We start from the raw sequence: 14,367 nt of genomic DNA on the forward strand, positions 1-14,367 counted from the left end.
TATGGTAATGGTTTAAACAAGCTAATAGGCTCATTAAACCTAGAAATAATCTCTGATCCTAAAACAGATAGCCTCCCAAGTTCCTTTTTACGTAATGGGGTAGAATCTACAATAGATTATATACTTATGACTCCCTCATTAGCTGAGAGGGCTGTAGGGTTATGTAATTCCTTCATGACATATAGTGACCACGCTATGGTTTCGATGGAGCTCAGGGTATTAACATCTGAGGGACAACATCGTAGAAATGTTGAAACACCAATTGTGTCCAGGAAAAACGGGATACAGCTTAATTGGGCCCATATCGATGCAATGAAGTTCATCCCTGAACTTATATCCAATACACAAGTTGACATTCAGTTATGTCTAGACCCGGAAGAAGAGGCAGGGTAAGTTGTTCCCAGCCTTTTGTAATATCGTAACAAAAAAAAATCGTCCCTAACTAAAGATAAAACCTCGAAAAGGGGGAAAGGCATGGCATGGTTTAATTCCCCTTGCACAAAAGCAAGAAAGACACTGCTGGTTGCCTTAAATGCTAAACCTAGGAACCATGACCACATAAGAACACTCCGGCTTCATACAAAACGGTAAGGAAAATAAGAGAAAATGAAATTAGGCATGACCTATGGGCTGACCTGGAAAAAGCAGCCTGTTCTGGAAATAGCTGTGAATTCTGGAAAATTGTTAATGCACCATATTTTAAAACCCCTACTGACACTACCACTGACGTAAATGTTGATGAGGAATCGTGGGTCATTCATTATAGGAACATTTTTTCCTCAACTTTTGATACTAACAACCATCATGCGATTACCCTGGAAACGTCTTATGCACTAATATCTTTCTCATTAAATGAAGTAAAGTTGGCACTGAATTCCTGTAGTGCAGGAAAGGCCCCAGGACCGGATGCCGTCCCAATATCTTTCTTCCCAACGAATCAAAATCTGTGGATCCCACTCTTAACCAATGTTTTAAATAGCATAGCTTTGATTTGCCCGCCTCCTCGTGGTCCTCAGGAGTTTTTGTACTTATTTATAAAAAAGGGGATAGGGCTGTCCCTAAAAATTACAGACCAATATCCCTGCTGGACGCAACATCAAAGCTTATGGGCCGGCTCCTCCTCTCTAGATTAGAGAGTTGGGCTTCTGCAAATAAGATCTTGATCCAGGCACAGTATGGCTTCCAGCTGGGTAGGGGTACTGTGGAAGAATGCTTGAACTTTGCATTGACTATTGAAAAATACACCAGTATGAAAGATGGTAAACTATACATGGCGTTCATGGACCTGAGCGTGGCTTTCGACTGTGTGGCCCATGAAAAATTTGGGATATAATGGAGAGGATAGGGGTTGAACCCGCTATCTTAAATTACATTAGGCAATTGTATGTAAACGCCACGGCTTCAGTGCGCTATTCTAAATCGGGAAATTGTACACGTCTCTTTAACATTTCCAAAGGAGTCAGACAGGGCTGCGTACTGGCCCCTTTTCTCTTCTCCCTATATACAAACGGAGTAGAGAAGGCGCTAACAGTGGCTACTAGGGACGTTCCCCTTTATGAAAATCAAATGCTACCGATATTGTCCTATGCAAACGATGCGGTTTTAATTGCAAGAACAGGGATAGGACTACAAAGGCTTATAAAGCGTATGTCTCTTTTATGGAATCACTACAGCTAAAAGTAAATCAATCTAAGTCTTTTATAGACATAGCTGGGGGCACTAAAAGAGATAAAGTCCCGTATTTCAGCGCAGATGCAGGAAAAATTGAGGTTGTAGACTCTTTCCCCTATCTAGGTATTCTTTTTGATAAAGACTTGTCATGGGCAACATTGATGGCAGGTAGGAGGATGGTGATGGAGAGGGGCATTACTGCAGTAAAATCGTTTGCAAAGAAATTGGGCGCCAAACCCCTACTGCCAATAAAAAACATACATCAGGCCAGAGTAAAAGCGGCCGTGACTTATGGAGCTCGGGTTTGGGGCACGGTTGCAGCCACACCCCTACAAATCATTGAAAATAATTTCTTCAAATCTGTAGTGGGCCTCCCTTTCTCCTTTATGAATGTCATCTTACACACAGAACTAACCCTCCCTTACATATTAGATTACATAAAACTAGCCCCACTCCTCCTATGGCATTCCATTTGGAGGAGAGACAAATTACCTCTGACTCAAATGATAATGCTGCATAGAGATGGATAAAGGGAAAATATCTAAGTGGCTAAGTTATGTGGAGACAGTTTTAAAAGAGATAGGTCTTCATGAACTTTTTAAAGATCCTGGTGTGTAAGAGGGTGTCCAAGCAGAAAGTTATTGCTATGTTTATGTTGATGGCTGAATATAAGCATATGGAATACCATAAAGAGTAATATGTAGGACAGGTTTATTACCATAACCCACCACTAATGGAGAGAGATACATCTTACCTAGTGAACATAAGCAGCTCACAACATAGATTCTTACTGTTAAGATTCCGCACCAACGTGATTCCCCTAATGCTTGGCTATCCTGAAAAAACGTATAAACAATCCAATCTAAGCTTGTGCCCTTGTGATAATGTATCACCTCAAACCGAACTGCATTTGGTTTTATTTTGCAGGCTCTACGAGAGGGAACGGATGGCCTACTTGAAGCCAATTTTAAAGAAAATGGGCTTTAAGCAGCGTAGGGTAGCACTATCCTTTTTAAAAACACTCTCAGGTCCTTTGGTTTGCTTCTCTGTAGCAACTTTCTTACGGGCTTCCATTAGAAAAAGGAAGGGGATGACATGCAGTAAATAAAGTTTGAATAGCAATCTCAACGTAACTAGACCTGTGAAATGAAATGTTTCTTATATACTTTTATTTCTTTTTTTTTATACACTCATCTCAGTTTTGGATTGTGAAGAAATATTCGTAATTTTAAATATTATTTTGTAATATCATCTTTTTACAGATCCATTTGTAGGTGCTTTTATGGTTATTTTTTAATATGACTGAATAAATGTGTTGATTGATTGATTGACTTATCCAACGGCAGTCCACAAGATTTCCATCATTTATTGCTAATTTTTCCTAACCTGATACTAGTAAAGGCTCGGCATTGATATATAAAGCCAATCCGATTGAGAATTAATGCTATTTTAGCGCAAGATCTAATCACAGTGTGCCAGTCTCCCCCTAATGAATTTGTTTGTTACAACTTGTTCAAGTTTTTAAAGAGTTTTTTTGAAGTTATTTTAAAGAAAAAGGGATCAAATCTAATAGTTTTAACTATTGTAAGTTGTTTATGCGGCCCACAAACTATTATTACTCGTCTTTCCTCATAAAGAGCTTTTAAAATGTTTTTGATAGCATAATCTTATATTTTCTATTTTATGTATTTGTTGACCTTAGTTGAGGTCTGAATCAAATTAAATTATTTGTCATTTGTTACTCCCTAGGGAGCAACCGGACAGGGGGGTGGACACTCACCTGTCCTTTTGGTGGATTCACGCCAGAGCTAGATCCAGGGGATCCTGAATGGGGCAAAACTAGTTTATGCAAGGAGCGCACCACATGTGCCCGTCAGTGCACTCTGGTAGTCCTCTGAAGCACCCTCTCTCTACCGAATTCTAAAGGAGAGGTGGTCACACCTCGTCCTTCTCAGGAAATCCTTTGTTCAGCTTCCCTTGCCCGAGTTAAGCACATCTGTAGGGGTCAGAACACTGACTAGGAACGGCAGCAGTGCAGGCTGACAGGCAGACCCTGTATGGCTACACAGGTAGGTATTGCAGAGTCCTCTAAGAAGCTGTCCAGTAAGTATATGGTATCATGCAACTAACACTGGAATCTGTGTAGTTGCATCATTTCAACATGTTTGATCCCAAACATGACTAGGTGCGGAGCAGCCATTATGTTGTTTGACATCTGAAAGAGACAGTTAGTTGTAGATTCCTTACCTTCAAATTTCCCCCAAGCGTCAGTCTGGATCCGGAGATTTTTCTTTAGCAGTACCCCAGCCTGTCGGTAGGTGGAGTTGGTCGACTTAGTTATCTGCGTCGTGGTTGCTGGAATGACTTCACTATGCCTAGTTTTTCCGCGCCATCCTAGCGCAGATCCAGAGAGAACTACCCCTCAGCCATTTTGTGGCTAGCCTTTTTGCGACTTTGTCAACATCTTTTTACAAGTCTATCGACTCCTGGTGTGCGAGGGATGTCCCAACATCGGACTGGTTTTAAGCCCTGCGGGTCCTGCCACAAGATGATGTTGGTGGACCGACCCGCACCTTGTGTGCTTATGGTGTCTAGAGGGCGACCACGACCGGAAGTGGTGCTCTTGCTGCCGGGCCATGCACCCGAAGACTTTGCAGGAGCTTTACCGAAAGTTGTTTGAGGCCCAGTGGTCGGCCCGCAACGTTCCCGGTCTCATTTGAGAGGAAGGTCTCGAGACCGTTCCCGGAGTCCCCACTTCTCTTCGCACTCCAAGTCACCGACTAAGTCATAACATAAAAAAGTGAAGAAGCAGTCGCTCTTCACCTTCTCCTCGTCGGTCAACTGACGCAACGCAGGGCTCGGAGCTCCATCGCTCAAAGGCTCCATCATCAGTGCCTGCTTCAGGGACGACTCCGCGCCTCCCACCTTTTCTGGTATCTGGAGCATTCCCTGTCCAACTTAGGCAATTCTATGAGGCCTTGCGCCTTGTCTTCGGCCCCAAGGAGCGGGTCGTGTTCCTGAGCCTCCGATGTCGGCGGCTCCGGCCCTGGCAGACCCCCGCGAATCCAGGCCTGGATCCGGATCGATGCCGGTCGATCTTACACAACCTTCCCCGGCACCGCTCCAGACGATGACACCCCCGGCGCCCGCCGTGCCCCCGGACCTGGACTCTAAAACTGACCAGCTGGAAGAACCGGACTGCCAAGAGGACTTGGGTGATGCCAGTGGTCTGGACACCTCTCCAGACACTTACCTGCTTTCTCCCCCTACCGTGGCTACAGAGAAGGGAGCTTCCTATGCTGTGGTGGTGAGGAGGGCAGCCGAGGTCCCCGGCCTTGAGCTCCCTTCGGTGGCAGTCAGAACAAACCTCCTGATAGAGGTGCTTCAGCCTGCGCCTTCCTCTTCTGAATCACAACTTCCGTTCAATGAGGCCCTCACTGATGTCCTCCTGGGCACTTGGCCCAAGCCCAGCACAAGGCCTCCTGTAGAGAGGACAATTGCTTGCTGCCACCGCCCAGGCAACCAAGTTTTACTGTACCAAAACCCTTCCCCTGACAGCTTTGTGGTCCATATGCAGGCTCTGCATGGGAACATGAAGGTCCAGTGGGCACAGCATCAGGGTAATCTCTCCAACTACGTTCAGATCTCAGAGGGAACTGCAGTGGTGGCTAACGAACCAAGCTTGGGTCAGAGGGAGATCTCTCTCCCTTCCCCAAACAGATCTAATAGTGGTGACAGATACGTCACTCCTGGGAGGGGGCAGCCATCTGGGAGAGGCAGAGCTAGGAAGCATCTAGTCTCCGGTGGAGTTTGGTTTCCATATCAACCTGCTGGAGCTCCAGGCGATCCCACTGGCACTGAAGGCATTTCTTCCCTCTCTCAGTGGGAAAATGTTGCAGGTGTTCACAGACAACACCAACGCTGCTTTTTTAAGTAGTTGAGTGGTCACTTCTTTATTTCGGAAGCTAGCACCAGAACACTTCCAAGTAGCCATGCGCTCTACAAATTAAATATAACATAACATAACATAACATAACAAACAGGGCGGGGTGGGGTCGTGGACCCTTTGTCAGGGGGCTCTTCACCTCTGGACATGGCTGGAACATCTGAAAGAGACACGTTAGTGATATATTCCTTACCTTAGAATATCCACAGGCATCAGACTGGATCCGTAAATTTTTGCGTAGCAGTACCCATGCGCGTCGGTAGGCGTCGTCCACGGCTCCGCGTCCGGCGTCGTGGGCGCCGTGATGACGTTGTCCGAGTACTTAGACGCCCCCTCCGCGCGCTGACGTCAGTTCTTCTTTTTTCCGCGCCAGCAAGTGCAGATCCAGAAAAAGTTGTACCCTAGTCAATTTTTGACTAACTTTTTGCGATCCTTTTTGATCTCTTTTCGTAGTCTCTCGACTCCGACGGTGCCGGTAGGGATGCCCGGGTCAAGCCCCCCCCCATCGCCGGTGCCTGCACTGTCTCGGCCCGGACCACGACGACAAGTCCTGCTCCGGCTGCCGGGCCCTGACATCTAAAGCTAGACGGGAGCGGTCCCGTAAGTGACTCGAGCTTCGGCAGTCCGCCCCGCGCCGCTCGAGGTCCCGGTCCGAAAGGAGGTCGAGGGACCGGTCGCGGTGCCGGAGTCACCACAGTTCCGGTGGTCGTCATCGGTCTTCGGGCTCGAAGTCCTCAGGTAAGAGGCACAAGAAGTCGAAGAGGCACCATCGCTCTTCTGACTCCGCACGAAGCGGCCGGGGGTTCGAACGACACCGCCAACGCGGCTCTACCGGAGCCGCGGGCGTCGCGGCCTGCTCCATACCCGCCGGTCCCTGGGCAGCACGCGGCACCGGAGGAGATTAAGGCCTTCCTCTCGGCCATGAGGTCTCTCACTCCTCCGTCGGGTTCCGCGGTGCCTTCGGGCCAAGCGGCCCCGACTGGGTCCCCACTCCGGCTCCGGCGCCGACGGTCGACCTCACGGCCTCGTCGGCGCCGGCCCCAAGGGTGTCGCCCCTGACGCCCTGATCCTACCTTCGATTCGGGTCCGGCGTCGGAGCGGCGCCGCTCTCTACGCCGTTTGGAGATTTATAGTTCTATGACCCGGCCCCATCCTTTGAGCCTCAGTACCAGGCGTTGGGTGATGAGGGGGATTGGGAGGGGTCTGAGGACCCTCTGGCACGTGAGTGTCCGTCTTCTGAGGACTGGACAGGAGAGCTTGGGGAATCCAGTGGTCTGGACACTTCGCCCGACACGGGTTTTGTCTCCCCTCCTAGCGTGGCTACGGAGGAGGGGGCGGCTTATAGTGTGGTGCTGACGAGGGCGGCCAAGGCCTTGGGCCTTGAGCTCCCAGTCGCGGCCGTGTGGACTAACATCCTCACTGAGGTCCTTAAACAGCAGTCAAGCTCGGCCGAGCCTCTACCGCCCTTTAATGAGGCCTTATCTGACGTTCTTCTGGACACTTGGTCCAAGCCCTCTACAGGTCAGCCTGTGGATAGGAACGTGGCCAGGCGCCACCGCCCGGCTCCAGTCGTCCCTTGCTTTCTGTCTACCCACCCACCCCCGAGAGCCTGGTTATCCAGGACTCTAATTCCCAGACCGCATTCCCGGAGGCTCCCCCGATCGGGAATCCAAGAGGTACGAACAATACAGGAAGAAGGTATTCTCCTCCCTGAGTTTAGGATTGCAATCAGTCAACACTGCGTGCCTCTTGGGCCGCTACACCCACTCTCTGTGGGATACCGTCGCGGACGTGCTGCCAGAATGCCCGGTGGAGGTCCGGGCTAAACTCGGCCAAGCCCTTGTGGAGGGTCGAGATGCAGCACGTTATTCCATCCGGTGTGGGCTGGACACTACTGACTCACTGGGCAGAGCAATGGCTCCTGGTTGAGGTCCGCCAACTTCTCGGCTGATGTCCAAAACACACTTATGGACAAGCCGTTCGATGGCCGTCGCCTCTTTGGCGACAAGGCAGACCATGCGATTGAGCGCTTTAAGGACTCCAGGGCTACGGCCAAGTCTTTGGGCCTCTCAGCCCCGCGCCATTAAACGCCTGCCTTTCGCTCCTTTCGTGGCCAAGGAAGAGGCGCCCCCACACGTCCAGCCAACCACGGGTCGCAGACTACCGTTCAGCGCGGTGGCGGACGTGGGAACCGCCGTGGCGGCGGTTGGGGACAACGGCGAGGCCAGTCCACACCTGCCCCTGCAGCATCCGCCTCAAAACCATCCTAGTCCAAGCTTTCAGGCACATGTGACGCCAGTGGGGGGCAGGGTTCACCATCACCACCACCACTGGCACACCGTCACATCGGACAGGTGGGTACTGCAAATCGTCCGAAGGTGCTACTCCCTCCCCTTTGAGACGTCCCCTCCAGCAATGCCACCGCAGTGCCACCGCGTGTTGGAGGATCACTTGAAACTTCTGCTGGAGGAAATTACGGCCCTCTTGGCCAAGGGGGCCATCGAGCGCGTTCCTGGGCCAGAAGTAGGATGTGGTTGTTACTCCCACAACTTTCTAGTACCAAAGAAGGGCAAAGGGGGCCTACGCCCTATCTTGGACCTACGGAACGTCAACGGCTTCCTCCGGAAGGAGAAGTTCAAGATGCTGACATTGGCTCAGGTCTTAGCTGCCCTAGACCCTGGAGACTGGATGGTAGCGTTGGACTTGCAGGACGCTTATTTTCACATCCCCGTCCTGCCGGCCCACCGGCGTTACCTGTGGTTCACGGTAGGCCACGAGCACTTTCAGTTTACCGTGCTCCCCTTCGGCCTTACCAGCGCCCCACAGGTGTTATCGAAAGTGATGGCGGTGGTCGCAGCTCATCTGCGCAGGTTAGGGGTTTCAGTCTTCCCCTACCTCGACGACTGGTTGTTGAAGGCGGGCTCGCCCCAAACAGTCGTCAGCCACCTCCTGACAATGGCGGACCTCCTGCACCAGCTGGGGTTTTCCATCAACGTGCCGAAGTCGCACCTGTGCCCCTCTCAGAAGCTCCTCTTCATCGGAGCGGTCCTCGACTCGGAGCAGTTTCGGGTTTATCCTCCCGAACAGCGGGTCCGGGATATTCAGGCTCTGATTCCACTCGTTTAGCCTTTTCCCGGGTCTCGGTCAGGTTGACGCTGCGGCTTCTGAGGCTGATGGCCTCCTGCATCCTTCTGGTGCATCCCCCCAGGTGGCGGATGCGGGCTCTGCAGTGGGACCTGAAGTTTCAGTGAGCCCATTATCAGGGCAACCTGTCCGACCATGTCATGATCTCGGAGGGCACTGCGAAATAACTGCAGTGGTGGCTCACGGACCGTGATTGGGTCAGCGGAAGGTCCCTCTCCCTTCCCCAGCCGGAGCATGTAGTTGTGACGGACGCGTCCCTCCAGGGCTAGGGAGGCCGCATGGGAGAGGCAGGGATCAGAGGCCTCTGGTCTCCGGCAGAGTTGCAGCTCCATATCAACCTTCTGGAGCTGCGGGCGATTTGTCTAGCACTGAAGGCATTCCTCCCCTCTGTCTGGGGGAGTGTAGTGCAGGTGTTCACGGACAACACCACCGCCATGTGGTACTGCAATAAACAAGTCGGGGTGGGGTCGTGGACCCTTTGCCAGGAGGCTCTGCGCCTCTGGCAGTGGCTGGCACATCAGGGCGTGACCCTGGTGGTTCAACACCTGGCAGGTTCTCTGAACGCCAGGGCAGACAAGCTCAGCCGAAGGTGCATGATGGATCACGAATGGCGTCTGAACTCTGACGTGGCGCAAGGCCTCTTTCTGCAGTGGGGAGAGTCTTGGTTAGATCTATCTGACACCGAAGAGAACGCGCAATATCATCAGTTATGCGCGTTGGAATTTCCAAGGCGGCAGTCGCTCGGGGGCGCTTTTCGTCGCGAGTGGAGTTGCGGTCTTTTGTACGCCTTTCCGCCGATACCACTTCTGCCCAGAGTGCTGAAGAAAATCAAGCACGACCGGGCCCAAGTCTCCTGGTGGCTCCGGACTGGGTGCGAAGGTACTGGTATCCGGAGCTACTCAGTATGTCAGTTGATCCCCCGGTTTGTCTGCCTCTTCAGGAGGACCTTCTGACGCAGCAGCCGGGGACGGTCCTCCACCCAAACCTGTCCAGTCTCCACCTCCATGCTTGGAGATTGAGCGGCGACAGTTCAGGCCATTTGACTTGCCTCCTGAAGTCTGTAATGTCATTCTGGCAGCCAGGCGTCCCTCCACAAAGTCAGTATACGCCTGCAGGTGGAACAGATTTGTGGCATGGTGCACAGCAAAAGCTGTGGATCCTCTCAATGCTCCTGTTTCTGAGGTTCTCATCTTCCTTCTTTCTCTTGCCCAGCAGGGCTCTGCTCTGGACACTATCAAGGGCTACCTTTCTGCCCTTACCGCCTTCTTACGGCTACCTGATCAGCCTTCTTTGTTCAAGCCCCCCATTGTAAACAGATTCTTAAAGGGCAACACTCATACGTTCCCTCCTGTTCCTTTCGTGATGCCACAGTGGGACTTGAACCTGGTTCTAACTTACTTGATGTGCGCTCCCTTTGAGCAGCTTCATAACTGTCCTCTACGTCTTCTTACGCTTAAGACTGCTTTCCTGGTTTCCATCACCTCTTCCAGGAGAGAGAGTGAGCTCCAGGCTCTTTCTGCTAAACCTCCTTTCCTTTCTGTCCATCCGGACAAGGTTATGTTGCGTACAAAACCCTCTTTCTTGCCCAAGGTAGTCACAGCCTTCCACATCGGGCAGCCCATCACCTTGCCCACCTTCTTTCTGCCTCCGCATCCCTCGAAAGAGGAAGAGAGGCTCCAATGTCTGAACCCAAAACTTGTGCTCTCTTACTATCTGGATCGCACACGCCAGTTCCAGGTGGATGACCAACTCTTTGTTGGTTACGTGGGCGCTAAGAAAGGAAGGGCAGTGCACAAGCGGACCATCTCTTGGTGGATCGTGTTGTTAATCCAAGCGTGTTACTCCTTGGCTAAGAAGGAACCTCCTGTTGGGCTGAGGGCCCACTCCATTCGGGCCACAGCGACTACTACTGCCCTGGGCCGAGGAGTCCCCTTGCAGGACATTTGTCATGCAGCTACGTGGGCCTCGCTGCACACGTTCGCAAGGCATTATTGCCCGGACAGCCAAGTCCGGAGGGATGGCTTCTTTGGCCGTTCCGTCCTCCAGGACTTTCTGGTGTGATTATTGGTTCGCAGACCCACCACTGGGGTTGGTATTTCTGGGGTATCTATTCTAAGGTAAGGAATCTATCTCTAACGTGTCTCTTTCAGATGCACAAGTTACTACTTGTGTAACAATATATCTGTAAGAGACATTAGTTAGTGATAGATTCCTTCCCGACCCACCCATCCTCCCCGTTCTGCGATCCGATATCTAGGGTTAAGGTTATTCCCCTTCAGGGCCCTAGTTTCATGGCACCAGTGTTGGTTTTTATCATGGCTCTGCGTTTCTGGCGCAGAAAATCTGCGAATTAGAACTGACGTCAGCGCGCGGAAGCGGCGTCTAAGTACTCAGACGACGTCATCACGGCGCCCACGACGACGGACGTGGAGCCGCGGACGACGCCCACCGACGCGCATGGGTACTGCTACGCAAAACTTTCCGGATCCAGTCTGACACCTGGGGATATTCTAAGGTAAGGAATATATCACTAACTAATGTCTCTTACAGCTATATCGTTACACAAGTAGTAACTTGTGCAACGGTACATGACACTGTTGGTTCAACACATGACAGGTTCTCTAAACGCAAGTGCGGCCGAACTCAGTCGTCGGTGCTTGGTCGATCACGAATGGCGTCTTCACTCAGAGGTGGTGCAAGTTCTCTTTCAATGGTGGGGAGAGCTTTGGCTAGATCTGTTCGCCACCGAAGAGAATGCGCAATGTCAGGTCAGCAATTTTGCGCGTTGGAGTTTCCAAGGCAGCACTCGCTCTGCTTCGCTTTTTGTCACGAATGGAACTACGGCCTCCTGTGTGCCTTTCTGCCTGTACCACTTATGCCTTGAGTGCTGAAGAAGATTCGGCGCAACCGGGCCAAAGTCATTCTTGTGGCTCCATATTGGGCACGAAGATACTGGTATCCCGAGCTACTCAGCATGGCGATCGATCCCCCGGTCGGACTGCCTTTTCGGGAGGAACTTCTGTTGCAGCAACAGGGGACAGTCCTCCACCCGAACCTGTCCAGCCTCTACCTCGATGCGTGGAGATTGAGCGGCAATAGTTGACCGCTTTCGATCTTCCTTCCGAAGTCTGTGATGTCATTCTGGCAGCCAGGGGTCCCTCCACATAAACGGTATACGCCTGCAGGTGGAACAAGTTTGTGGCATGGTGCACAGCTAAGTCTGTGGATCCCATTTCTGCCCCTCTTTCAAAAGTCCTTCTGTTCCTTCTTTTTTGGCCCAGCAGGGCTCTGCTCTGGGCACTATCAAAGGTTATCTTTCGGCCATCTCTGCCTTTCTATGGCTTCCAGATCATCCCTCTCTTTTTAAGTCCCCGGTGCTTAACCTTTTTCTGAAAGGCATTACACACACGTTTCCTCCTGTGCCGTTCGTCATGCCTCTTTGGGACTTAAACCTGGTCTTGACATATTTGAGGTGCGCTCCTTTCGAGCCTCTTCATAACTGTCCTTTTCGTCTTCTTACTCTCAAGATGGCTTTCCTGGTAGCTATCACCTCTTTCTCCAGGCTCTTTCTTCCAAACCTCCTTTCCTTTCTGTTCATCCTGATAAGTTGGTTTTAAAGACCCTTCCTTCTTTCTTGCCAAAGGTTGTCTCGCCCTTCCACATTGGGCAGACCATCACTTTGCACACCTTCTTTCCGTCTCCACATCCTTCCAAAGAGGAAGAGTGGCTCCACCGTCTGGACCCAAAACGTGCGCTCTCCTTCTACTTGAGCCGCACTCAACAGTTCCGGGTGGATGACCAGCTCTTTGTTGGCTAAGTGGGCTCCAAAAACGGTTGGGCCGTGCACAAACGGACCATCTCTAGATGGGTCGTCCTCTGCATTAAAGCCTGTTATTCGTTGGCTAAGAAAAAGCCTCCCGTGAGACTGCGTGCCCATTCCACCAAGGCAACTGCAGCAACTACTACCTTGGGACGCGGTGTTCCCTTGCAGGACATTTGTCAGGCAGCTACGTGGGCCTCGCTGCACACGTTTGCTAGGCACTACTGCCTGGACAGCCAAGTCCGGAGAGATGGCTTTTTCGGCCGTTCTGTTCTCCAGGACTTTCCGGTGTGATCTTGGTTCACAGACCCTTCACCGGGGTTGGTATTGCTGGGGTATCTATTCTAAGGTAAGGAATCTAACACTAACGTGTTTCTTTCAGATGCACAAGTTTCTTACCTTCGGTAACGATATATCTGTAAGGAATATTAGTTAGTGTTAGATTCCTTACCGCCCCACCCATCCTCCCTGGTCTGCGAACCGATATCTAGGGTTACGGACATCCCTTTCAGGGCCCTAGTTTCATGGCACCAGTGTCGGTTTCTATCATGGCTCTGTGTTACTGGCGCAAAAAGCTATGTACAGAACTGACGTCAGCGCATGAGGGCAGCGTCTATGTACTCCGACGTCATCCCGCGATCACGACGAACGACGCGGAGCCGCAGACGACGCCTAGCGACGCACAGAGGTACTGCTGACGAAAACTTTCCGGATCCAGTCTGACGCCTGGGGATATTCTAAGGTAAGGAATCTAACACTAACTAATGTTTCTTACAGATATATCGTTACCGAAGGTAAGTAACTTGTGCTTTGAGTCCCATGAGGTCACTTTACTATATAGCTGTATAGCTTTTCCCAGATGTTTATCCACTCTGATAACCTAGAGTTGTTGTCAATCATTCAAACATAGTGTTAGACATTCCCCATTTATGAATTGAATGAGCAAACAAGTGATACGGTTAAAAACTTTACCTTTTGAGTTATTGTGTAGGAAACATGTGCACTTGTCAGCTCTGCAGTGCGATAGCAAAGTCAAAACTAAAGGCATCTAAAATTTGATTCATTCAGAGTGCCTTTCACCCAACTGTGCGCGATTATATCTTGGTGAAACGTTTAAAGAAGGTATATGCTTTTCACTTTAGTCTTTGACTCGAGATACTGATGGTGACACCATCTTTTGTCACAAAGAAATGTTGTCTATCCCGGTGTGTTTTTAGTGTGTTGGACCAATAAAATGTATCATCCTTTCCATAGACTCTAAATCCATTTGTCTTAAACTGTGTGCTTTTTGTTCCTCATCTTTTTTGTTCTGTTTGCGATTTATTGAGTTCCAGAATTTACATACCTGGTAAAAATGTATCTCATTTTGTGCTGGAAAAGTCATGTATGTTCATGTGCTGTATGAATTGTAAGTTGTCTGACCAATAGTTCTGGTATCCCTTTTCTGGCTTTATCTAACTTAACTTGTATTAAACTCATTTTCTTCCTAGACTCTATAAAGATAGTAAATTTGCAAGGAAGGTTAAAATCCAGTAGAAAGCTCTCATCTGAACTTACATTTGATTTTCAAATAGAATCTATAGGTGAGTGGATTTTTAAAATGTATTTTGCTCTTGTTGTTAAATGCTCACTTTTAATGGTTACCTCTTCTTTCAGATTCCTGCAATAATGCACTCTTTGTTTTTAGATTGGATCTGGAAATTTCAAGTTTACCTCTTTGGGTAGTCAGCAGTTCCATTGTGTTAAGTGTTTTGGCTATCATTGGCACCACCCTCACCCTTAACAT

General features: G+C 50.1%; 1 protein-coding gene across 8 annotated transcripts in view; it reads left to right on the forward strand.

The window, feature by feature from the left end:
• Window positions 1–14,367, forward strand: part of MAP4K3 (mitogen-activated protein kinase kinase kinase kinase 3) — a 1,209,829-nt gene that overhangs the window by 1,010,060 nt on the left and 185,402 nt on the right. For all 8 annotated transcript variants that reach the window (XM_086927230.1, XM_086927231.1, XM_086927232.1 and 5 more), the window contains one exon: window positions 14,072–14,164. In XM_086927230.1, coding sequence (XP_086783356.1) covers window positions 14,072–14,164 — 93 coding nt within the window. The remainder of the gene's footprint in view (window positions 1–14,071; window positions 14,165–14,367) is intronic.

This window comes from Lissotriton vulgaris, chromosome 6 (genome assembly GCF_964263255.1).
Source record: "Lissotriton vulgaris chromosome 6, aLisVul1.2, whole genome shotgun sequence".
Taxonomy (NCBI): domain Eukaryota; kingdom Metazoa; phylum Chordata; class Amphibia; order Caudata; family Salamandridae; genus Lissotriton; species Lissotriton vulgaris.